Here is a 26,565-nt window from a genome sequence, read left to right as displayed (position 1 = left end):
ATACAGCAAGAAATCAGAAAGGGTTCCTTCACAGACGACTCCCAATCCCGACCAAATGGCATCCATATTAACCACCACGAGGGGCCGTGAAACGTGCAGGGCTCCGCGGGGGATCTCCCGCAAGGTGGCGGGAAAACGTGCAGAGCGGAGGCACAAAGGCAGGGGTGCGCCCCGGCACAGACGCGCACAGGTCGCACGAATCACAGGTCACAAGGCGGGGTTGCCGCGGCAGCGGTGGCCGCTGGCTTCAGCCAGGAGTCTCGTGGCCGGAGTCCGGGGCGAGGACCTCGCCTGGGGGCGGGGGACCATGGGCACCAAGTGGTTCAGCGGGGCGCCCTTTGGGGTGCAGAGCCACAGGTGCGCCCCCCCCCCCAGGAGTGCCAGGAGCCTGGAGGAGGAGGCTGGTAGTGAGGGGTGGGGGCCCGCCTTTCTCTCCGGGTCACACCTGCTGCACCTGTGCCTGGGGCTCATTCACCATCCTTGAGATTTGAAAGCATTTCGGGAGCACCTCCTATGCGCCGGGCGCAGAGCGCGGAAGAGCGGTGGGCGGGATCGCAGTCCGGGGGTCCTTCACCCGAATATTTATGGGAGCGACGTGTACCGCCTACTGCGTGCCAGGCACAGTTCTAGTATCTGCGGACACAGCAGTGAACAAACAGCAAACCTCTGTAGTCCGGAGTTAGCATTCTCGTGGGGAGGGGTGGTTGGAGTGGATAATAAAGCAGGAAGAAAATACATAAAAAATGCTGGGTAGTGATAGAGAGAAAGCAAGCTGGAGGAGGAGCTGGAGAAGGTGACTTTTGAGTTAAGGCCCCCAGCAGAGGGGAGGGGACCAGGCAAGGGTGGTGTCCAGGGAGAGAGAAGCTGGAAGGACAGAGACTCTGGGGTCGGAGCAGCCCTGCTCCTTCTCCACTGGCCAGCTCCTCTGGGAAGCCAACCCCGCCACCCCCCAGAACTGCCCACACCAGGACCGGGGCCAGGCGTCGGGCTCTCACTGGGCCTCTGTCCTTCCCTAGGTTTGATGTCTCCGCGGTGTACCCCAACCGGAAGAAGTTCAGCACCTTCACGGAGGCCCCGTACTCCAGGCTTCATTCTGTGGACCTGGTGAGTTTGCACAGCTTCCCTGCGGTCCCCTCTGCCCCTCGCAGGGCGCGGCTGTTGCTGAGCTGTGTCAGGGGCGTGCCTTACGCCTCTCTAAGCCCCCAGTGGGGAGCACAGAGCTTGGCTCAGAGCCGGGTCCTTAGATATGTTGATAAATGTAGGACTGGGTGAGGACGGCGGGGGGGGGGGGGGGATTTCCTTTCCTGCAAGAACTGGCTGTGGGCTACCAACGAGGTGCTACCCGTCACTGTTGTAGGGGAACAATGGCAGAGGATGTTGTGATGGTACCTTGAGTGCCATGCCCCTCAGTGCCGGGTTCGGGACCAGGGGTAGGGGCCACAGCGGGGTCGGACTGTCTGCCCCACCCCCAGCTCAGGGCGGCGGCCTGGGGAGGAAGTCACTCTGTGGGCAGACTGGGTGGGTGTGACTGTGCTCTGACTCAGTCCCACATAGGACCTGGAACCTACGGCTCCAAGGAGACCTGCTTTAGCAAGAAGAAGCTCAAAAAGGAGATGGGCACAGGCTGGGCCAGGGCGCAGGAAGCCGTCCGGCTGACCCAGCTGCCCCACTTCCAGTACCAGGCCATCATGAAAGAGAAGCAGCTGCAGGTGAGTCCTCCCAGGCCCGGTTGAGCTCCTCCCTTAGGGAATGCCACCACCCTCCAGACTCCTTCCCGGGTGGACATTCCCAAGTTGCAGGTTTTCACCTTCTGCTTTCTTCTCTTGGGGCAGAAGGAGAAGCTGGGGCCCGGCTCCTACAACCTCAAAGACTTCTTAGAACAGCTGAAGGAGAAACCCTGCAGCACCCGGGGGCTGCTCAGCTCAGGGGAGATTCGCTTCCGAGGACTCATTGGGGTAGGTGTCCTCATGTACTGGGGAGGGGCCCACGCACCCTCCCCTCTGTCTGCAGAGCATGCAGCCTGGCTGGTGCTGGACATGCCCCTCCTCATACCATCTCCTCCTCAGGCTCAGCCAAGCTCTCCTCTGGGTCCCCCAAAGCCCTCTGCCTTCTGCTTTCCAGTGTCCCAGCCTCAAGCCCAGGGACTGTCGTATGTCCCTGTACTGTCTCCCCCACCAGCCCAGGAGCTCCCTGCTGGCAAGGATGGGTCTGGTTCATCTCCGAATCCCCAGAACAGAGTCCAGCATACATTAGGTGCTCAACAAACTTATCCATTTATATGTCCATCTGTCTAGCCAGCAAATAACGCATGAGCACCCACTAAGTGCCATGCACTGCTCTCGGGCTTGGGGACCGAGCAGTGATGAAGACAAGGCCCCTTCCCTCCTGGAACTGGGGCCCTCGTAGAAGAAACAATGGTACAGAGAAGCAAATCCTATATGATCAGGACCGTGAGGAAAAATGAGACAGGGAAGGGGTACAGAGTGATGGGGGTGCAATTTATAGGGTGGTCAGGGAAGACCTCTGGGAGGAGGTGACATTTGAGCAAAACCTGCAGGAGGTGAGCTCTGGAGATTCATGGCAGCTGTGGGAGAGCGTTCTAGGCAGCGGGAACAGCAGGCGTAGGCCTGGAGTTGGACCAGAGGGCAGGAGGCCAGTGTGAACAGAGGGGGAGGTGAAGGCGGAAGGAGGAGAGATGGCAAAGGAGTGAGGGCCAGAGGGCAGGACCTTGCAGCGAGGTGGGGGCTTCAGGATGGATTCTGGGCGCTGTGGGAGGACAGTGGAGTGTATGGACAGGGGAAGGGCCTGATACATTTTCAGAGGAGTACTCTGCTCCTGGGGGTGAGGCTTGGAGGCATCCAGATGGGAGGTGATGGTGGTGAGGGGTGGGGTGGCATCCATGTGAGTGGGGACGATCATCCCATGTGGGGAGAACAGAGTGGGGTTCAAGCTCAGTAAGGGCACGAGGGAGAAGGCAGAAGTCACCGCGTCCTGGAGCAGTGTACATACTGCGGTTTACTCAGTGGCCCTCGTCCCCCGCCCCGGTGCTCTCCGCACTGGACGCTCTTGGTCTCCTTCCAGCTCCCAAACCAGCCAAGCTCTTTCAACGGGGGCTTGGCTCCCGCCATTCCCTCTGCCAGAAGTGTCCTTCCTCTCCCTCCCCCTGCCCGCTCCCCAGCTGCCCCTTGGTCAACCCTCAGCTGTCAGCTCCAAGGTCACTTCCTCCAGGAAGCCTGCCTGACCCCCATGAGGTGACAGACATCTCCCTTTCCTAGGAGTCCCGATCGTGGTTGTGTGTCTAGGGTTTCTGCCCCACTGGACATCAGCCCCTGAGGGTAGACGACATCTGCCTGCTCGGCTCACTGCGGGATTCCCAGGTCTTAGCAGTGCTGGGCACACAGTGGGCGCACAGTCGGTATTTGTGGACTGAATAAGTACGCGCAGGCCTACTAAGCACTTGCTGTCCCCAAACATGCTAAGTGTTTGCGGCCACTCCAGATGAGGCCCTGGAGGCTCAGAGAGGGGGAACCCCTTGCCTCAGGCTGCACGGCTGGCAAGCAGGGACTGTCCATCCCCAAAGCCAGGCCCTTTCTCTCCGCCTTACCACCGTGAAGCCTGGAAATGACTCCGCGTCTTCGGGCACAGAAGCTGCCACTGTAGCATAGGGAGGGGGAGGCCCCGAGGCATTTCAACCCGAGTCATTACCTTCCAATCCAAAGTAAGAACCACTGACGCCTAATGCAGCACTTGCCACGCGCCAGGTGCTGTCCTAAGCACCGGAGTGTACCAATTAACCTAATCCTCCAGCGACCCCACAGAGTAGGCACTATCATTATCCCTGCTTTACAGAGGAGCGAACGAGCACAGAGAGCTTCAGCCACCGCCCAGGGTCACAGAGCTATGAGAGGCACAAGCAGGATTTGAATCCAAGGGCGTCCGTATGTAGGCACTGCACTTCACACACAGGCGGGCTCACTGGCATTTTGTTCCTTGACGGCCCCTGGAGGACAGAGTCTAATGTTGGAACCCGGCCCAGATGGTGGCAGAGGGACAAGTCTGATGCTTTCTTCCCGGGTCCCCAGCCCCCAGCCCCGGAGTGTCTGTGAGTGTTGGCTGAGTAGGCTGAAAGTTTGCACGGCCTGCCCTCCCTTCCAGCTGGCTCTACTCCCCCTTTGTCCCCCTATCTGCTCCTGCAGTAACCTCCCCCAGGCCCTGCGCGGTTTCTCCCAGCCGCCCTCCTGGGCTCAGGGCAGGACGGTGAGCTCAAGGAGGTGGCCCTGCCCCAGGGGGTGCAGAAGGCAATCCCATGTCCAAGACCCATTTTCTGTCTTCTTGCTGTGAGACCTGGGCTGGGAACCAGATGGCCTCCTCTGGGCTACAGATGCCCCCTGTGCAGAGTTCCGACCCCTCCACTGGTCCAGCTAAAAATAATCTCTGCCAATTCCTACATTCCCACACACCTCCCCGAGAATTAATCACTGCTGCCTGGGTCCCCGACGCGCTGACAGCCAACATTCCGATTAAAATCATGGACTTTCACATCAGCCCAGGTGTGTTACTCCACCTTTAAACCTACAGGCTTGAGGGAAGAGATGAGCCCAGAGCTCTGGGCTCGGCACAGTCTGTGGACTCCAGGCGCAGTGGTCGCTCTCTGCTGTAACCGGCCCTTCTAAGGTCACGGCCCTCTGGCTCCGGGGACTAAAGTGCCTGCAAAACAGTTCAGGAAGGGCAGGGATTTTGCAGTTGGAACCCTAGCTCTTGCTCCTTTCTGGAGGTAGGACCTTGGACTTGAGGTCTGACGCTGAGACTCAGTTTCTCCATCTGCTAATTGCAGATGGTGCTGATTTGATCCCATTGGGTCACCTCCAGGACCAACGTGCTGAGGCTTCTGGAGCACCTAACACACCGCGCAGGCGCCCAGCTTCCTCCCCGGGGGCTCTTCTCCTGAGCACACTGGGAACCTCGGGCCCTGGAAGGAGACAACGTGTCGTCTTGTCCTCTGATGCCTTAGTGGCCCAACTCCCCCGGCAGAGCTCCCTGCCCCTCCATCTAGCCCTGTAGGGCTACTTCCCCAGCGCTGGTTCCCATCAGAGATGGACAGGACTGAGCCATCCGTGGGGCGGCAGCGACCTCGTGTGGCTGAGAGGTGCAGCGCAGCAGCAAACCTTCAGGTGTTCATTCAAGGACTACCTCCCCACACCCACCCACCTACCCACCTGCACTGCAGGGTGCCTCCCCTCACTCCACTTACAGAGACCAGACTTCCCACCCTGGCAGTGGAACCCCCAAACGCTCGTTCCAGCTGCAGTTCTCCATCTCTCCTACCCACTCAACCTCTCCTCCTGGCCCCCAAGACAGGCATCCCTCCCTGACTTAGGTGTTGGTGCCCAGTATGGGCTGAGCACCGTGCAGGAGGTCTTATAGGCATTATTTAATTTCCTCCTCATTACCCGGGAAGAAAAGTATTACCATCTCCATGTTACAATTATGGACCACGAGGCTTAGAAGCACTAAGTCTCTTAGTGCTTCTACGGTCACTTAGCTATGAAGAAGCAGAGCCAGGATCTAAACCCAGAACTCCAGATTCTTCCAGGTCATAGCACTGTTCGTAGCACAGTGAGAACCCCATTCATGCAAATGCAGGGCTATAAAATGGGTGTAATAGGTGACATTTCTAAGACTACCAGAGACTGTCTGGGGTAATAAGGAAGACTTCATTCCCAGGAAAGATGACATTTGGCTGGCTTTGCAGAATTAGGTTTTTCTTTTCTTTTCCTTTTTAAAGATTTATTTGAGAGAGAGAGAGAGAGAGTGGGGCCGGGGGCGGGGTGCAGAGTGAGGGGGAGAGGAGAAGCAGACTCCCTCTGAGCGAGAAGTCCTACCCAGGGGCTCAATCTCCCAACAGGGAGATCATGACCTGAGCCAAAACCAAGAGTTGGATGCTCAACCGACTGAGCCACCCAAGTGCCCCAGAATTAAAATTTTGCAAGGCAAAGAAGGCAGGTAGGGCATTTTGGGTGGTGGTAACGGCACCAGCAAACACAGGCTAGGAGGTTGGCGGGATGGTATGTATTTGGCGACCAGCAAGGAACCCAATTTGGCTGGAGTGTGGGATGTAGGCAGGGAGCAGTATGAAACCAGTTGGACAGGCCGGGGGGCCTGGGGAAGAGTCTGAACCTGGAACTGAAGGATTGAACAGTGGTGGAGCTGTGTTGAGACCAACCATGTTGTGTGTTGGGGGTTGGTTGACACACAGGGGCCCTGAACATCCTGTTCCCCTGCCACGGGCTTCTCTTCCTCAGACACACTCCACATAAGGAGCAGGACTGATGACCTTTCCGTCCCTCCCTCCCCCCACAGAACTACTATCCAGGCCCTGGAAATTATGGGGTGAAGGGCAACCCATACACAAAGCTGGAGGAGAAAGCCTGCGGCCGCTCTCGTTCTGAAGGCCTCATGTGTCGGATGACCAACAAGGCGCCCCCCCTGGCTCATCAGGTACCCCCTCACCTGGCTGAGACTTGCCTGCCTTCCTGCGTAGTCCTGGGGCGGCGGGGGCAAGCGGGGGGACTCCCGGGGCAGATGGGGAAACTGAGCCCCCAGGGGGCGATGGGCCTACATCAGCAGTTCTCCTGGGGGACTGTCATCTGTGTTCTGTTCCAGGGGAGTGGTCTGGCACCAGGCACCTACTCTTTCAAAAGTGGCATTGAGGCATACCTGGAGAAATCCGTGGGCACCCGTGGCTTTTACGACATGTTCTCTGGTGCCCGAAGCAAGCCCCAGCCTTACGGACATTACTCGGTGGAGGTGTGTACCCAGGCGAGGTGGGGAGCATGCTTCTGCAGCAGGATGGCCGGCCTCGCTCACCGACACCAGGAGCACCCCCACCCCGTGTGCTCACTTCCCCCGCGCAGCCGCGGCGGGACATGGCTCCCTGTGTTGGGTGAGGAAGTGGGGTGGCCGCGCCGCTGGGAAGGAGCGGGAGCTGGGATCCGAACGCCAGCACGTCTGTCTGACTTCACCTGCACGAACCGCCGAGGACGCACGGGGGTCACAGTGCCAGGGCTGGATGCAAGACCGGCTACAGGGCCACGGGGGTCCTTGATGGCGCAGGTGTGGGTGCCTGGCTATTTGGAAGCCCTTGCCAGGCATCGTAGGCCCAGCTCGCTGGCCACGTTAGCAGCAGTGCTAACACCTAGGGCCAGGCACCTAGAAGGCCGGGAGGACGGGCAAACGGAGGTAGAATCTTAACTCGCTGCCCCCCTTTCCCGCACCGGTCATGCTGCTGTTGTGTAAGCTGTGGCATGGGGGGCTTTGCTGTCTCCCCTCGTAGCAACCGGAGGTAGGTCTCTGTCCCACGGCCTGCTCATTTTGTCTCCACGGTTCCTTCCCTCACTGTGTAGTTTGGGGCCAGGCAAGAGTCGCAGGGATGACTGCCCCTGTGGCACTTCTACTCCAGTGGAAAAGGACACACAATATGAGTAAACACTACACAGAGTGTCGGCAGGTGGTGAGGACGGGCTGCTGGTGGTGAAATGTTGACAGACTTCAGACCAATTGGCGGCTCGCCGTGGAATGAGCCTTCCCACCCGGCTCCTCTCCAGGGCCTCCCAGATGGCCCCGTGGCCAGCTACTGACGTTGGTCCCGTCCAGCATAGCGGGGCCTTGGGACCCTCCACAGGCCCCCAGCCTGCTTGCACCCCTTATTGGGCCCGGGCCGCATGATCACGCTTTTTATTATCTAAGAAACAATGGGCTTTAATTTTTGGAGCATTTTTAGATGCACAGCACAGGTGAGCAGAAAGTCCAGAGTTCCTATGTATCCTCGCTGCCCCCTCCACGCCCGGCGTCCCCCACGGGCCACGGGCCACAGCCCACCCCGGAGGGACAGACGTGGTACAATATACTGACATCATTGTCACCTGAAGTCCACAGTCCACCTGAGGATTCACTCTTGGGATCGTGTCTTCTACAGGTCTGGACAAATGTGTCCATGATGATAGTATCCTACAGGGTAGTTTTGCAGCGCTAAGAGCCCTCTGTGTTCCCCCATCACGCTGGTTTTTAGCTATTTGGGCTACTGTGCCTGCTGAGAACAGGGCTAAGGCCGTACATGCCGTTGAAATGGCACAAAAATGAAGGACCCTGCAAACGGATGATGGTTACGTTGTCCGGGGGCACGGAGGTGGGGGCTGCGAGAGACGCTGTGAGACTCCCCCTGCCACCGGCCGGGGCCGCTGCTCTGCCCACCCAGCTTGGGGACGTGGGAACGCAGGGAGGAGGGTGAGGCCTCCTTGTGTGGTCACCTGCTTTTCTCTGCTGCTGAAGGTCCAGAGAGAGCACTCGGATTTTCCTGGCCTAACAGACACCTTTTTGTTTTTCTTCTGTTTCTCAGAAAAAAAAGCCCCGAGAACTAATGAATTTTACAAGCTTCGTGGAAGAACTTAACTCACGTCACAATAAGAAGCGCGGGGTTTTTTCGAAAATTTCTCGCAACCCGGAAACCCCTACAGAAAGGATTTACTGGGCTACCCTTAGCCAGTGTCCCCGAAAACTAGTCAGTGTCCAACACACCCCCCCGCCCCCGGCCAAATGACCTTCCTTCCTTCTTCTCTTGGGAGGGGGCTGTCCTGTGGGGCTGACGTGGGATGGGGCTGGAGATTTCAGGGGAAAGCTCAGCCTTGGGTGTCAGACCCACCTCATTTCCAGTTCTGGCCTTGCCGGTCTTGTCACTCTGAGTAAGTCCCTCCCACTCTCTGAGGCTCAGTTTACTTGCTTGTCCCCTGAGCATAACCAGGTGGCTTGAGAGTTAGAGGTGAAGGACTGGAGCTGGCAGTGTGGGGCCTGGAACCTACGAAGTGCCCCTCTCTCACAGAGACGCCAAGGGAACATGGGGCAGGGCAGAGTGTGAATAAGGGGTCTACCCCGACAGGGGACTGCCCACCTGCTCCCTCCAAGGGAGCAGGTGTGCTCCTCTCTGGGGGTGGGGCAGCCGGTGACCTGGATAGCCCCCCTAGGCATGGCTTGCCCCCCCAGGGAGAACTGCTTAGGGCTTGGGAAAACAGGAGGGTCCAGAAGAATGAAAAAGGGTGCCAACATTTCCTGAATGCCTGCTCTGGGCCAGGCCCCTTTAGGCACCCCAAAGTGAGAGTTATCATTTGCATTTCACCAAAGGAAACTGAGACCCAGAGATGGGAAGGAATTTGCCCAGGCTCCCCCAGCAAGTATGAGAAGGAAGCCAGCTTGTCTAGCTCCAAAGTCTGTGTGGCTTTCACTTTCCAGGTTGGAAATGCCTCTATGGCCCTGCCAGCCTGTGGTACACTTAGAAACCTGGAAAGAGGTGTTAGGCTGATGGGTGGGGTTAGAGTGGGTGGCATGGGTTATGAGGGCACCACAGGGCCCCTTTACCACTGGAAGGATGGGCTCCTGGTGGGTGGGAGGTGGCTGGGTACCGCCCACTGTTTTCGGCTCAAGGACCAGGGCTGCCAAGTGGACGATGTCAGGCTCCAGGAGCCCTCCCCTGCCCTGGCCCCAGGCTGACCACTGCCGGACCTCTCCAGTTTTCAGCCTTCATTTCTTACCCCTAGGCCACATCTGGTCCCGGTTCGTGGCTTCCTCCAAAGAAGGAATGCAAACATGTCAACCAGCCACCATTCCTGCTGTCTTCCAAGCGGATGGGCTTAAAGGCTTACCAGATGATTTTGGGAAGCTGGGTGAGTGGGTCTGGGGTGGGAGTTACGTGGTGATGGGCAGAGAACCCTCTCCTGCCTCTAGAGGCAGCCCCAAGCCCTCCTTGCCCCTGGAAACTGATGCTCTGTATGGGCCCGAACCCACTTCTTTCTCCCCAAGGGACAAACACCAATTCCTACTATCTTATTTCTCTACGGCGCTGGTTTCCAAACTTGAGTGGGCATCAGCATCCTCTTGGAGGGCTTGTTAAAACACAGATGGCTGGGCGCCGTGCCAGGGCGTCTGATTCGGTAGCCTGTAGTGGAGCCTGGGTATTTGAATTTCTAACACATTCCCAGGTGATGCTGCTGCCGCCGCTGCCCCGGGGGCCACACTTTGAGAACCATTGTCCTAAGGGACATCACCCCAGAGCTAGTCTCTTACTCTCCCCGGGGGATGCTCCCTCCCTTCTCTTTGTATTTGTCTTGGGGCCTCTGGGGCAGCTAGTGGAGTTGGCCCCCTTCTCATTCTTGGTTGAGCAAGGACCCCTTTGGTCTCCCGCCCCGTCCCCAGAGGCAGCCATCCCCACGTGTGTGATGTAACCTTTCGTTAGTGTTTGTAAAACAGCTAAGCTCTCGGGTTGCATGTGCCTGCCTTCTTAATTTACACAAATGCCATTGCCCATCGACCTCATCCTGTTTCTTACTCTTGCCCTTCAGTCTTTAAGTGCACTTCTTATTGGGTTCTCATAATCACACAGAGAGGTGCATGAATCCTATGTGAACAGCTCCACGAACGGCCGCAGAATGGACTCATCCGTGCACCCAGCCCCCAGAGCACGGAAGAGCACGTTTCCAGCGCCCCGGGAGCCCCACAACACACACCTCCCTCCCCGTCAGGTAGCCTCATCCGACTTGCAGTAGCGCGGGTTAGTTTTGCCTGGCTTTGGACAACTGCTTCTTCTTTAGGTCCCTCCTGGTTTACCCGGGGACTGTCCTGCTTTTAACTGACCTGCCTTCCCACTGTGTTCCCGCTGCCTCCACTTGCACCCCTGCACCTGCCTTCGCACTGGGTTCCTGCTGCCTCCTCTTGCACCCCTCTTCCACCCCACCAGCTCATCTCCCGGGGTGATGGCTTGGCCCCCGCTGGGCCCACACCCTGTCTCCCTGCCTGATTCTCAGGAGGACCAGCTGGTCAGCTCTCTGCAAGCTGCTTTTTCTCACGCCAAGCTGGCACCTCCTTCAGGGGAGAGGGTCTTCACGTGGGGACCCCAAATAAGGTATTTGGATAAGAGCCAGACGCTGCTACCGCAGGGCTGGCCACTCCTGAGTGCGAGGGGCTGAGGTGAGGTCCAGGGTCCAGGCTTGAGCCCGCCCTGCCCCAGGGCAGGAGGCGCAACACCGGGAGCCGGCTCCCCGACAAGACAGGCCTTTCCCTTGTGGGCAGCACATCAGACCCTGTCTGGCTCCTGGCGTCTCCCAGGCCGCCGCTGGCACCGCTGCTCTGCGGGTGCTGGGGTTGCCAGCCCGCCATTCTGCCGCCCTTGCTGGTTGGTCTGGGCAGGTGGCCTGTCCTCTCTGAACGTCTCTGTTGGTGCCTCTCGTATCCACGACCCGGGTCTCTGGGAGGGACGGTGTATTAACGTTCTCCAGCCGCCCTGACAAAGTTCCTCAAACGGGGCGGCTTCCCGCAGCAGTCACTGACCCCGTCACAGTCTGGAGGCCGGGTCGCCCCCTCTGAAGCCTGCAGCGGGAATCCTTCCTGGCCTCTTTCCCGCTTGCGGTGGTGGCGGGCGATTTTTGAGTTCCTTGGCGTGTAGATGTGTCATTCAGTCTGCCTCTGTCCTTGTCATCGTTGTCTCAGGGCTGTCCTTCCCCCTGTGTGTCTCTTGTATGAGGACGCCAGTCTCATTGGATCTCGCCGTAACCAATGACATCAGCAACTGTTCCCAGATGAGGTCACACGCTGAGGTACTGGGGGGTTAGGGCTCCTACACATCTCTCTGGAAGACACAGTTCAACCCATAACAGGTGGAGTAGGGAGCAGTGTGGGGAGAGTGGGGGGCCTGAGTTCACGTCTCCAAGCCAGGGCTCTGGCTTGCTAACGTCCTGCCGTCCTCTCCCCGGTGCAGAACCCCGTAGGTGTGGGCCGTTACCTCAACACCTGGCTGGCGGAGACCAAGGACTGTCGACAGCGCTACCGGTCCCTGTTCCTGGGCGGCTCCAAGCGCTACCCCTCAGACCCAGCCAGGGACAGGCTCATGCAGTGAGTGCTCCTGGAGCTCTGGCAGAGGGGCAAGGGCTTACTCGGGGGGGGGGGGGCTGGGGTTCCCTCCTACCCCCCACCCCCCACCACCTTGTGCTCGCTTCCCATGGGAACAGAGCTGCGGCCTCTAGGGCCAGCCCAACAGTGAGGCAGCGGAGAGAGTTCAGATCCTGGCGGTGCTGCTTACTGGCTGTGTGAGGTGGGGCGCCTCCCTTGACCTCTCTGAGCCTCCTTTCCCTCAACTGTCAGATGAGCAGAGGACGTGGAGCCCCAAATGAGAGGCTCTGTCTAAAGCTCCTGGTAAGGAAAAGGGGACTCAAGGTGCTACTTGGGCGGCTTCGCCGTGCAGGGCCTCAGTTTCTCGGTGTTCACGATGGCGTTGGTAAGCTGGGGTGAAGCCTGAGGAGGAAAGGTGCGTGAAATGCCAGGCTAACTACAAAGCAGCTTACAAATGCGGGCTCCTGCCGTCAGTTGCAACATTATCTCAATTTTGGAAATGTTAAAATGTGAATAAACATGCATTTCTAGGTCATTTCGTTGTCAGCAAATGCGGTGAGGGCATGAGGACCAGATTGCTCAGGGAAAGCCAACTTTTTTTTTTTTAAAGATTTTATTTTATTATTTGACAGAGATAGAGACAGTCAGCGAGAGAGGGAACACAGGCAGGGGGAGTGGGAGAGGAAGAAGCAGCCTCCCAGCAGAGGAGCCTGATGTGGGGCTCGATCCCAGAACGCCGGGATCACGCCCTGAGCCGAAGGCAGACGCTTAACCGCGGTGCCACCCAGGCGCCCCAGGGAAAGCCAACTTTTAAATGCTTATTTTTTAGCAACATCGTCCCGTTGTGTCTTCCTCCTTGATTTAGGCCCTTTGGGGGGGGGCGGTTTAAGAAAAGGTAATGGAAGGTAACGGTTTTAACAGACAGCATGCTTGAAACAAAATTTTTTTCCTACCTGCAGAACTGATCAAGAGTTTGCTTGGAAATAAGATTTTAGGTTGGAAATACTTTTCTCTCAGCATTTTGAAGACTTTGTCCCGTTGCCTTTGAGCTTCAAGCACGGCTGAGAATTCCTACGCCATTCTGGTTGTCTGTCCTTTGTCTGCAGTCTGCATCTTCCTCTCTAAAAGCCTTTGGATCTTCTCTTTGTCTTTTGTGTGCTGAAATTTCATGATGAAATTTAGTCTTAAATAGGCCTAGTGTGAGTGTTTTCACCTATAGTTTTGGGCACTTAGTGGGTTCCTTCCATCTGGGACAATTTTCTGGGAAAACTACTTGCATTTCTGTCTTTGGTGATTTCCTCCCCTCTGCTTTCTCTCCCCTCTCTTAGATGAAGGTTAGATATCCTGGTTCGATGCTTTAGCTTTCTTATCTTGTTTTTTTCTTATTTCCCATCTCTGCCTTTTCCATCCTACTCTTTGGTAAATTTCCCTTGTCTTTATCTTTGAACCCTGCTATTGCCTTTTGAAACTTTGGCTCCATGTTTTATAGTTTGCAAGAGCTCTTGAGTGTTGTGGATTGCTTTCTTTTCTTTCTTTCTTTTCCTTTCTTTTCCTAGCCCCCAGTTCAGTGTATTGTATGCCATATGTTCTTTGATCTGAAAATAACAATGACAATTTCCCTTCAGTTTCCTTTTGCTCCCTGCATGGCCTGCCCTTCTTCCAAGTTCCTTATTTCTTTGACTTGTGTTGTTCATGTTTAAGAGGAAAGCACTAAACAATGCTGTGAGTCTGGGTGGGGCTTGTCAGTCGGTGGCTTCACCGGGAGTGATTAGATGATGGGGGTCTGGTCCTGCGTGTTTCTCCGTGCTTTCAGCTTCTCCAGAAAATGATCCTAGGTCCTGGGGTGGGTGAATGTGGTTGCTGGTATTTAGGGGGAGGAGGCTGGGGGATCCCAAGCAGTGTATGGATTTCCATCTACTTCCTCTATTCTGATGAGGGTGTCTGTCTGCCTACCTTCCACTGTGCCCAGTCTCCCTGCTCTGGAGCCACTCTGCATACTAAACCTCTAGTCTTCTGTGGGGTGCACAAGGAGTGGTGTGTGTGTGTGTGTGTGTGTGTGTGTGTGTGAGTGTCTAACTTTCCCTCTGTTTGCAGCCATTGGTCTTGCACCTGCTTTTTGAGTTACTGGTGCCTCCAATTCCGAGATCTCTCTGGGCTTTGTGGTAGGAGCTGTCAGGTTTCTCACCGGTTCCCCCTAATGCAAGCAGCTTGCTCAGTTTCCCAAGAAGAGCGCCATGCCCTAGTTCCTGTAGGGCCACTGCTCCCCGGCCACCCTGTCGGCAAAGCTCCATTCTATACTGTTTGCTCAGCAAAGCCCTGCAGGGCAGGGAAGGATGCCCCATCCCATTAGACCCTCAGCTTTCTCCCCTGAACGTCTGCCTTCTCCTTGGGTCTGAGCTTCCCCTTCACCACTGTGATCACACCCAAGACTCAGGCTTGTGAGGTTATAGGACTTCCTTTGTAACCTGGTGTAGAATTCTGCCTGCTACTTAGCTGTGACCTAGGACGCGCTACTTGGGAGACAGACTTTGCTCTGAAAAATGAGCGTGAACAAAACAACCCACCTTGTAGAGTCTGCTTTGAGGACTGAAGGAGAGGATGCTTGTAAAGTGCTCTGCCTGTGGATGCTGTTTGGCAGGTATGCTGCAAGGGCCACCTTCCCTGTCCCTTAGCAGCGGCTGTGCCCTGGCGGAATTCGAAGTTCTATTTATATAAAGGGTAAGGTCTTTACAGAGGCTGAGCGTGCCCATTACCCAGGAAACAACAGCAGTTTAACTCACCCTCTGCTGTCAAAGACCTAAGGAAAAGTGTCTACGAAGAAGGAAATTTGACAGGGATGGGTGAGAGATAGGAGGGCATTTGAGTCCCGGGGGAGGCGGAGGAAGGGGCTTTTAAAGAGGAGGCCAAACTATTAAATACAATAGTAAAATGCTAAGGGCTTCTCATGAAGTCAAGAACAAGACAGGGATGCTTGTGTCATTATTCAGCGCTGTTGTGGAGGGTCCAGCGAATGCAGTAAGACAAGAAAAACAAATAGGAAATAAAGCTCTTAAGGAAGAGCAAATCATCACGGTTTATAATGTGTTTACCTAAAATAGTCCGAGAGAATTCATTTTAAAACTGTAAAGGTGAAGAGTTTCCTCTGATACGGAGGCCATAACTCATAGAAAACATAACTGAGAAGAAAAACATGATCTCATTCTTAGTAGCAGCACTGATGATAAAATGCATTGGGATAAACTTAGTAAGGCACAGTTAAGGCACACATGAAGACAAATATAAACCTTTACAAAAAGATGTCGGAAAAGGCTTGAACTAGAGGGAATATCATGTCATGGATGGAAAGATTCAATATTGGAAAAACAGTAACTCTCCCCATTGATGCATGTATTTAATGCCACTTTAGCAGATTTCAAGGGGATGGTTACATTCATCATAAACTTCATCTGAAAGAGTAAATACATATGAATATTAAAAATAGAAGAATAACGATCCTATTAAAAATATATTTCCATATGCGTAGACAGTATACTCTGGAGAATGAGGCCCCAAGCTGCTGCTTCTGGTTACCTCTGGAGGGTTACCAGGGTCTTTTGCATTCTACTTTGTTTGCTCTATTTCTGAGATGTTTAGATTTTTCAAAATAAACATATAACATTTTTATAATCAGAAAAAAAGAATAAGGCAAATAGAGGACAAGCGCTCTCGAGACAGACTACACAAATTGTACGTTCTCCATCTACATCCATCTCCAGGGGCGCCTGGGTGGCACAGCGGTTAAGCGTCTGCCTTCGGCTCAGGGCGTGATCCCGGCGTTATGCGATCCAGCCCCACATCGGGCTCCTCCGCTATGAGCCTGCTTCTTCCTCTCCCACTCCCCCTGCTTGTGCTCCCTCTCTCGCTGGCTGTCAATCTCTCTGTCAAATAAGTAAATAAAATCTTTACAAAAAAAAAAATAGATCCATCTCCAGCCTAGAGTCATGCTTTGTTTTTCAGACCTCAGTTTTCCCATCTGTAAAATGGGAATGATTTATACCCTACAGGGATATGGTCAGGCTTAATTAAGGCCTATGAATGCCACTGAATGGAAGTCAACCAGCAGATCCCCTGGGTGTCTCATTGTCAGGCTGGTGCATGATTCTCCCTGGGGTTCTGATTTGGCATTGTGCACGTAATCCTGACCCACTCGGGCTCTCTCTTGGGTCAGGAGGACTGTGTCACAAGGCACAGTAGGTAGGTCAAAGGTGGGAAAAAGGATTCCCTGATAACCACTTTCACTGACTGATTCGTTTGAAAAGCCTGCTCTGTGCTTGGTTCCATCCTGGGTACATCTGAGCTGCTGATTTTTTTTCGGGTGGCCAGAAACGTTCTCTCATTCACTCACTGAGTTTTTCATTTTCTGATTTATATTTTACTTTCTAATTGCTCTTTTTTGTTTTCTTAATGTTTTAGTAACACTATTCTCTTATTTCATGGATACTACGTTTGCTCATACTTTGAAGATATTATGAAGACAAGTTTGCCCAACATTGTCTCCTTTTATCAAATCGTTTTCTCCCCACCCCACCCCCCATATATTTGTTTTGGCCTCAATATTCCATATCAGAAATTTTTCTCAAATGTCTGGTATTTCTCGGCTGTGCATTCATGTCTAACTAAACATCCCACTGAAAGGTCTGGGGCACTGGTTGATGATGGACTTCACCATAGGATGGGCAAGCTGGGTGTTTTCACTGTTTTCAGTGTCAGTGTTGTTAGACCTTTGTCTTTTACTTTGGTGGGAGAAAACTCTTCTGGGGGATCTAAGCCTGGCTACCAGAGCTCTAAGTGGAGGAGAAGAGCCTAGAGGTCTTGATATTTAGGGATTGAACTTCCATTTGATTCTGTTTTAAATATGGTACTCGTGATATCACCTGTGCCTGGTGTCATCCTGTACAGAGACCATCTCTATCAGAGATATCAGAGTAAATTCTCCAATCTTCACTCATGAAAGGCACTCGTCTGTCTGCAGGGAGTGGGGAGGGAAACCAATACTACACAGACTCTCAATCAATAGCCTTGTTTTTGGCTCCATTTTCTCTCTCAGTTGCAGGGAGACCTGGTGCTGCCGATTCTTCAGCCGCTGGAGTGAGGGAATTCCTAAATTTATCTTCCGCTGGCTTAGGGCTTAGCATCCTCGGGTCTGTTAAGTTAGTTACCGCTCTTCCATCTGCTTTTCTTAACCTCCAAAATATTTTTTTTCCAGTTGCTTCTACTATTCTTTTTGTCCCTGCGAATGTACGCTTTTAAAATTGTTATTCCTTTACTCTTGTTTTAGTGGGATTTCACGAGGGAGAGAAGTTAATGTATGCATTCAGTTCACTTAAAGTGTGGAATTTCCAAGTTTCAAAGGTAAAATAAAAATCTTTTAAGTATCACTTCTAAAAAGACAAATAAACTATAACTTAAATAAAAGACAATCCGACATGTTTTGGGCTTCTCTTCTGGCGCGTGGATAGAAAACACTGTGTATAGAATTCTCTATCTAGCTGGGTGCCTGGGTGGCGCAGTCCTTCAGCGTCTGCCTTCGGCTCAGGGCGTGGTCCCGGCATTCCGGGATCGAGCCCCACATCGGGCTCCTCCGCTGGGAGCCTGCTTCTTCCTCTCCCACTCCCCCTGCTTGTGTTCCCTCTCTCGCTGGCTGTCTCTCTGTCACATAAATAAATAAAATCTTAAAAAAAAAAAAAAAAGAATTCTCTATCTAGCCAAACTGTCATTCAAGTGCAAGGTAATTAGAGATGCACAAGGATTTAGGTTATATACCAAATGTGTCTTTTCTGAAAATAGTACTGGGAGATATATTCCAATCGTATGGAAAGTGAATTAGCATGGAGAGCCCAAGAAAGGGGAAGACAAAGTACGTAAGAATACATCTGGCGATGAGAGACCAGATAAACGTAACCCGCAACAAAAAGAAAAAGTGGAAACACAAATACCAATCGTAGTAGAATTCAAGGCAAAAATATAAAATGGGACAAAGCTGGGTATTTCATCATGATAAACAATAAAATCCATAAAGAAGTTGTAATAACTTTGAACCTTTACACACCCAAGATAACAGTGATGAACTCCCACAATCATAATGAGAATTCTGAATAGACTTGTTTGAGGATTTGACAGATAAGGCTATATAAATAATTATTTGGAGGATTTGAATAGGTGTACTTTACCTCCATATTATTTTCGGATACTCATGGAACATTTATAAAAGTCAATCCTCTAAGAAAATCTCAGTAAAAAATGTCTAAGTTTGAAACATCCTATATAGAAAATTTGAGGTCACTTTTTCTAAACATAGTACACTAAAACAAGACATTAATGATAAAAAGGATAGTCCCCCAAACCAAGTATTTGGAAATGAGGAAGCACACTTCTCAATAGCTCTTGGGTCTAAGAGAAAGTCGAGTCTGAAATTACACACTCTTTAGAAATTAATTACGATGAAAACTCTATATCAAAATCTATGTAATATTGTTAAAGCACCGGTTGGAGCGAAATTTATAACTTTAATTGCTTATGATATTAAACGAGAAAGATTGAAAGCAGATAAAGCAAAAGAAGCCACTTGATTCTAGAAGTTAAAAAAAAAATCAAAACACGTAAAAATAAAGGGGGAGTCAAGAATGAGCAAAAACAGAGGGAGACGGGAGGATGGAGGGGTTCCCCCTGGATCCTGACAACTCGGGGCTGACTCGCTCTTGTTAATCCCTGCCCGCGGCCCCTGTGTGCTGGTTTTGGTGACACGCCCGTGGGTGGGGACGCATACAAAGTCCACGGGCCATGCACGTGCCATCGAAGGCAAAGGGTGAAGGTCAGTGCCATCTCCCCTGCCTTACGTGTGCGTGAGTGAGGCTTGGAGAGGAAGTGACTGCCAAGTAGAGGCAGGGCAGAAACGGTGCCCTTGACTCTGACCCTGGGCTTCGGCCTCTCCTCCTGGGCCAGGATTTTGGAGGAGGCCACCGACGGCAGAACACAACACGCCCTCAAACGCTTGCTGTCTCCAGTGCATGGGAGGAAGTGCGTGTGTGGGAGAGTTGTGAAATCTCTTTCTGGGTGTGTACTGACAGCTGATCTGTCACCTCTCAGTCTCCAAGCCTCACCTGCCTTTCCTGCCAGACCACAGGGTTCTGGTCTTCCAGCTTGGCAGCCTGGATGCAGTGCCTGTGTGGGAAGGGTAGCCTTTAGGTTTTCATTCTTTAGAGCTGGGTATGCGGTAGGTGTTTCATAAATGTGCTTGACTGACTCATGGACCACGGTTTCCATCTGGCCACCTTTCTGGCTCTTACAGCCAGGTCTTTTTTTTTTTTTTTAAACAGATTTCTGATTTTAATGTTTCTTTCTTTTTTAAAAGATTTTATGTATTTATTAGAGAGAGAGAGTGCATGTGAGTGGGGGGAGGAGCAGAGGGAGAAGGAGAGAGAATCTCTAGCAGACTCCCCGCTGACCATGGAGCCCAGGGCGGGGCTCCATCCCACTACTCTGAGATGATGACCTGATCCGAAACCAAGAGTCAGGTGCTCAACGGACTGAGGTACCCAGGTGCCCCCTCTTTTTTTTTTTTTTAAGTAGTCTCCGAACCCAACCTGGGACTTGAACTAATGACCCTGAGATCGAGAGTCTCATGTTCTGCCCACTGAGCCAGCCAGGTGCCCCACAGCCAGGTCTTTCTATTCCATCCGGCCCACCCTCCTGCTGTGTGGACAAGAGCACTCTGTGCTCTAGCCAGGCCACCCTTTGCACCACCCTCCATGCTCGGGCCACGCAGTGACCTGTTCTTGGAACACCCTCCTGCTGGTTCCTGTCTGGAAAACTCCTATTCATTCTCCCCAACTCTGCTTAAGTAGGAACCCTTTCCCGATTTGTCCAGAGAGTGTCTATTCTCCATCTCTTGTGATCCCCCGGTCGAGGCACTTTTCCCCCTTGCGTTGTAACTATGTATTCGCATGCTGGGGTCCCTCCTAGATACAGCTTCTCGATTCTGGAGCTCGAGAGTCTCCCTGGCCTGCGCAGAAGGAGCTCAAGGAATATTCGTTAAAGGGTGAGTCAGGGCATTAACGGATGAGATGGTCCAGAGTCTGGATGACTCCATGAGAGGAACCCATGGGAAACTTCCAGTTTGATTTGACAGATTATTTTTCCTTTTAAGATTTTTCACCTGACATTTTTTTATTATGAAAAATTTCAGGCAGACAGAAAAATGGAAAGGATTTTTACCATATACACCTCTACACTTGCCTCTGAGAGTGTATCATTCATGTTACTCTTCTTGCTCCATGACACCCCTCTCTAGCTCTCCGTCCTTCTGTCCCTCTATTAATCCTCTTTTGTTCCTCTGTGAATCGTCTTATGATTTGATATGTGTCAAGTAGACGGCAGACATCAATACATTTCCTCCTGAATACTTCAGCATGCATACTACCTTTTTCCCATTTTAAACTAAAGCCATGTTCCTTGTCCGGAAATCTGAAGTTGAAATCCTAAATATCCAATCTTTGTAATAATAACGATAATTATTCTTGGAGCACATGTATAACCTACCAAGTGATTTTGTAGGCACTTACTATATACAACGACTTTAAAAGGGAGATCTGACTCTCGATGTTTTCCAGTTGGGACAACTGAAATCTGGAGAGCGATTTCCTAAAAAGCCACTGCCAGTCAGTGGCATTCACGTGCGGAGGCTTCAGAGGGTCACGGCCCAGCTGCTGCGTGCCAGGCCCATCCTGGCTGCTGGGACATGGTGGAAGTGAGCCAGCCACCAGCTCTGCCCCTCAGCGGTGCCCGGCTTCCTGCGGAGATGCTCACCCCTTCCTAGAGTGACAGAGCAGCTAAGAGGGAGCATCAGGGCAAGTGGAGCCAGGACTTCTGTCTCCACACCGAGACACTTCCCTCGATCTTTCCCCGCGGCCTTCTGGACGATGAGACCGGGGGGGGGGGGGGGCTCTTCCAACCCAGGCAGGCGAAGGCAGAGAAAGCCCTCACTGTGACTCGTCTCCCCGTCCTCACTCCACCGTCCCCGACGGGTCAGTTTCCTCTGACGTCCTGGGCCCTGGTATATGCTGCTTTGGTGGGAGATTTAGGAGTTTGGGCTGGAAGAGGGAACCCTTAGGAAGCTCAGCACGGAGTCCCCTCCCTCCACAATCCCACTACACATTTACTGTGGGAGTCTGGTGACTGCCGTAGAGGCAAAGTGGCACCAAGGAAATATGGGGCCTTAAGCTCCAAGGGAAGGCAGAGAGGAGAGGAGGTCATATTTTTACCTTTCCTTCCTCCCTTCCTCCCTTCCTTCCTAACTTCTATCCTCCTTTATTTTTGGTAGGAGTGGGTGGGGATAGAGGCTTGAGCATGTTTCCAGGTTGATGGGCAAGGAAGAAACAGGTGATTCCATTGCAAAGTGGTGGAACCCACTCCTTGTTCAGGCCGGAGGGGCAGTCTCCCGAGTGCAGGAAAAGGTTGACCTTGGATGAGGGCAGGAGGCAGGGAAGACATAGAGGTTGACGAGCCAGTTAAATGTAAGCCAACGATTGCTAGGGACCAGGGGGCCAGGGGGTTTTGCTCAGAAAGTCCTAGGCAAATGGGGCAGAGGGGAGGGATTGGTTTAGAATCAGGTCCACAACAGAGGGCCCAGCAAGATGCGGTGGGAGCAGGGTGTGCAGAGAGAGGAGCCGCAGTCTGCCCGGGAAGGTTTTGCAGAGTTGGAGGGTGTCCCAGGCTGCTGGCGTGGGCATGGAGGGATGAACAAGCCTGGCTCGTTGGGGGCGGCTGAGTGGTGGGCGGGCGGGGCACAGGAGAGGAGGCGGCAAGTGATGGAGAGAGATGGCACAGCGGGACTGTGGCGTCGTAATGTAGGAGTTTGGCTTTTTTGCAGACAGATACCTGCAATTCAAGTAGCCAACAAGCTGTGCTCAGAGTGCTGTCAACACGGGAGGAGGAAAGGGCCGCTGGGAAGATGTAAAATTGGGGGTGGGACTTGGCTTTACTTCTTCATGTCTGAAATCGCAGTTGCTCAGACAGGGACCTTAGGGGGTGATGAGACTTTACAGTAGACCCTAAAAAATGGGCTCTGGGTCAGGGGAGGAGATGGGTCTTTTGGTTGGCTGGGGCTGGCTGGTCTGGGATGGGCTTGGATGGGACACCTAGACGCCCTTCCACAGGGACTCACCCTTCAGCAGTCCAGCCCAGGCTTGTTCTCACAGAGGACTCAGGGGTTGGAGAGAGGCCGTGTTCAAGGCCTTTCGCAGCCGAGGCTCAGAGTGGCACACCATGACTTCTTCCACAGTCTGTTGGCCAAAGCAAGCTACAAGTCCGGCCCATATTCAAGGCGAGGGGGCGGCAAGCAGACGCTACGTCTGGATGGGGGAAGCTGCAGCATCACGTTGCAAAGGGCACGGATACACGGAGAACAGAGACTGGGACCATTTTTGCGCTCTGTCTGCCGTGGCAGAGCAGGGCTGCCTCACTAGTCCAGCTGCTCCAAGCTGTGGTCTTTCCAGGAGGGTTTACTTCTTTCCAGGGAGGAGAAAACATTTAGGATGGGAGAAGAGCATGCGTAAAGGACAGGGAGTGAAAAAAGCTGAGGACGTGTCTGGAAGAGACGAGATGGCTCACATTGGATGACGTGTGGAGTGCGTACAGGGAGAATAGCAGAGAAGAGGGCTGATGAGACTGGCTAGGTCAGTCCTCAGGGACTCCGAGTGCCAAGCTCAGCTGCTGAGACTTTATCCTGCCTGCGAAAAGCCACGGGAGGTTTTCTTTAAAAGTCAGATTTATAATAGTATCACTGCGTACAGTAAAATTCACCCTTTATAGGAATATAGTTCCACACGTTTTGACAAATGCCTATGGTCACGTAATCGCCAAGGCAGGCAAGATGTAGAATGTGACACTCGCCCCAAGGGGCTTCCTTGTGCCGTTTGCAGTCAATCTCCTTCCCCTCCCCCAGCCTCTGGCCGCTACTGCCGGGATTTCCATCCCTATAGTTTTGCCTTTTCCAGAATGTTGTGTGAGTGGAATCGTGCCATATGTAGAATTCTGCATCTTTTCTTACATTTTACGCGATGCTGTTGAGGTCCACCCGTGTGGTCGTGCGGAACAGCAGCTCCTTGGAATGCTGGGCTGTATTCCTCCGTATGGACGTCCCGCAGGCCTTTTGAAAACCCATTTCCCAGGTGAAGGACATCTGGATTGTTTCCAGTTCGGGCCGTTTTGAATAAAGCTGCTGTGAACAGTCACATAGAGGTGTGTGTGTAGACACGTGCTTCTCTTTGGCAAGTATCTCCCATGGGATTTCTAGGTCACCGGGTATGTATAACTTTATAACAAACTGCCAAACTGTTTTCTGAAATGGCTATACTATCCTGTATTCCCACCAGCCACGTATGTGGGTTCTCCTTGCTTCATAGCCTTGTCAGCATTTGGTATTGTCAGTTTGGGGTTTTTCCCCCCCAGTGTTAGCCATCCTGAGAGGTGTAGCTCCTTGTGGCTTGAATTTGCATTTTGACAACGACAGATGTTGGGCATCTCTGCACGTACTTCCTCTGTATCTCTACTTTGGCACATTTGAAAAAAAAAAAAGAGTTGCCTGTTTTCTTCTATTAAGTTCTGAGAGCTCCTTATATAGATCCTTTATCAGATATGTGTTTTGCAAATATTTTCTCCCAGACTCTCGGAAGGCTTTTAATAGGAAGTTAACTCTTGGGTTTTGAAGATGTGCTCTGTGGCACCGTGGGGTGGGGCAGTGGGATGGGGTGGAGACAAGGAGGCCGTCCTAATGGTCAGAGAAGAGCTTTGGCTCTGAGCCAGGCCAGGGGCTGTGGGACCAGGAGGAGTGAAGACCCAGCAGATGAGAGTAAAGGCCTCTTTTACCCCGGTGAGCCCACCCTCCCACCTTTCTTCCTTGGACAGATATTTGTGGAGCACCTGCTAAACACGGGGAGAAAACATCCATAAAGAAATCGAAGTCCATGCAAGGTTACATGAAAGACAGACAATAAACAGACACATAAACGTGTGTCATGTAATGACGGCTAGATGCTATTTGATACACAAAGCAAAGGGTTCTTCTTGAAATGCCATCTTCCAAATGGCTCTGGGGATGAAACCAGAGTCTTCAGGGGTTCCCTTTGGAGGAAAGAATCAGAACAATGCAAGGGACACTAGACTGAGGTCAGGGGCTCTGGGCTGGAATTCTGGCTCTGACTCTGGCCACCGGGGTAACCTCAGGCCACTTCTTTCCTCTCTCTGGCCCTCAGTCTCCCTCTCGGGGTGGGCTACACGATCTTTCAAGTGCTAGGATTTTGTATTTGGAGTTCTTAAAACCGGCTCTGGGGCTCTGATGGACCAAACTGGATGCAAAGGGAAGGAATCTTCTCTTTAGAACCTGGCTGTTCTGTTGCTGGGGTCATCCGTTTGGTCCTCTCGCCCAGTATAGGATCCCTTGGGAAGCACAGCCAACAGGTACCTGTTCATCCCCCCCTGGGTGCCCCTGGGGTGGGGGGTGGCACTCATGTCCTTCCAAGGGACCAGTTTCATTTTCTCTTTCTCTCTGTCTTTTGAAAGGGAAAGGATCACACCTTTTACAAAGGGGAAGTGCCCTCCGATGGTGGATTACAATTCAGATCCTACTCCTTAAAACTGCATATGAAGGACAGCCCGTGATGACCAGAGGGCCCAAAGGCCCGAAGACAAATTTGGGGATGGGAGGGTAAGAGTGGGAACCGGGAGGGCAGGAAGGGTCTTAGAGAAAGGACACATGGGCATGCCTGGGAACGGGGAGGGATACAGTGGGGTCACTTTTGCTGGAGACATCTACCTGGAGGTCACGATGTCTGCTAGGACAGCTGGGGCCAGATACCTTTTGATAGGGAAGATCAACTATCCTGAGAATTCAAATTAGCCAGTGGCACGGACGCGAGAGCAGATGGACTAATGGAACCTCTTCTATTCTAAAGCCAAATGGCTTGACTCCCTGATTATTAAAATCCAAAAAGAGGCAGAAAAGTGTAGCATATGTCAGAAGACAGCTGTAGGCCCCGTCCGGTAACTCCATCTCCATCCCAGAATGCTTCCAGAAGCTCAGCAGGGCCTGACACTATTATGAGGAGGCCGCTGGCCCCCAGGCCGTGGGCAGCCATTGGGGACAGTTTCATCCTTGGAGTTCGGCCTTGTGGGTGCAAGAGTCTAGCCCAAAGATGGGTCTGTGGGGTTGGTCACAATGTCCTGAGCGACTTCCTTCACTGTTTCTTGCTGGTAAGAGATTATGTAGGGTGGCAGGATTGCATTGTCCCTAGAAAAAAAGGCTGGGACACCACAAAACTCAGCCACAAAACTCCAATAACGATGAGAAATGCTCTCACTCTTTAGAGTGTGAGTGCCTTACGAAAAGCAGTTACTTTCTCACTCATGTCAGAATGACATTTTTAGAAGAAGTAAAACTGTCTTAATTCACAGACATGTTGCCTGTGCGGAAAAAAAATCCTGTGAATCCTCAAGAAAGCTGATGAGCCGAAATAGGTGCAAACATATCTAATAAATCAGCCTAGCCGATTTTCAGGAAATAAGATCAATCTATCAAAATCAGATATTTCTATTAGTGATAATAAAAAATTGGAAGTCTAAAATGCCACTTATAATAGCCTCAAAATTATGAAATATTTAGGTATACATTTGACCAAAGGTGTACAAGATGTGTACACCAAAAACTACAAAATACTGCCAAGAGAAATTAAGGAAGGCTTAAATAAAGGAGAGATATACCATGTTTGGAATCAAAAGACACAATGTTGCTAAGATATCAGTTCCCCCCAATTTGATCTGTAGACACAAGGCAATATCAATCAAAATCCCAGTTATTGTTTCTAAGTCGACAAAATGTTCCTAAAACACAAGGAAATACAAAAGACCTAACATAGCCAAAACCACTTTGAGAAAGAGGAACAAAACTGGAGGAGTAACATTACCTTATTCCATAGCATGAAACTGGTGTCAACATCGACAGATCAAAGGAACAGAATAGGGGGCGCCTGGGTGGCTCAGTCGTTAAGCGTCTGCCTTCGGCTCAGGGCATGATCCCGGCGTTGTGGGATCAAGCCCCACATCAGGCTCTTCCGCTAGGAGCCTGCTTCTTCCTCTCCCACTCCCCCTGCTTGTGTTCCCTCTCTCGCTGACTGTCTCTCTCTCTCTCTCTGTCAAATAAATAAATAAAATCTAAAAAAACAAAAAACAAAAAACAAACAAAAAAAACAAACAAAGGAACAGAATAGAAAATGTAGAAACAGACCCACGCCAGTGGACAACTGATTTTCAACAAAGGTAAAAAGACGGTTCAGTGGAAGAAGAATAATCCTCCTGACAGATGGTGCTGGAATGATTGAATATCAATATACAAAAAAAATGAACTGTGACCAATGACTCAGATCATATACAAAAATTAACTCAAAATGAATCATAACCCGAAATGTAAATCCTAAATTATGAAAGCTTAGGATAAGGAAGATCTTTGGACTCTGGATCAGGCAGACATTTCTTAGCTACAAATGTATCTCTTTGCTCTTCTGGATCATACTTGGGTATGGTATGAACAATTCGTTACATTCT

The 26,565-nt window shown here is 52.1% G+C and overlaps 1 protein-coding gene across 1 annotated transcript; it reads left to right on the top strand.

The window, feature by feature from the left end:
* Positions 1-307: 307 nt before the first annotated feature.
* On the top strand, positions 308-24,601 carry CIMAP2 (ciliary microtubule associated protein 2). Its single transcript, XM_044383581.2, has 10 exons — positions 308-357; positions 1,017-1,104; positions 1,545-1,709; positions 1,833-1,955; positions 6,361-6,498; positions 6,664-6,807; positions 8,396-8,557; positions 9,588-9,713; positions 11,801-11,934; positions 24,529-24,601. Exons 1-10 carry the CDS (start codon positions 308-310, stop codon positions 24,599-24,601), a joined length of 1,203 nt encoding a protein of 400 aa, XP_044239516.2.
* Positions 24,602-26,565: the final 1,964 nt, after the last annotated feature.

The sequence above is a fragment of the Ursus arctos genome, unplaced genomic scaffold (genome assembly GCF_023065955.2).
Source record: "Ursus arctos isolate Adak ecotype North America unplaced genomic scaffold, UrsArc2.0 scaffold_12, whole genome shotgun sequence".
In the NCBI taxonomy this organism is placed as follows: Eukaryota; Metazoa; Chordata; class Mammalia; order Carnivora; family Ursidae; genus Ursus; species Ursus arctos.
Note: the sequence above shows the minus strand (reverse complement) of the source record. Positions and strands in the feature narration are given on the sequence as shown.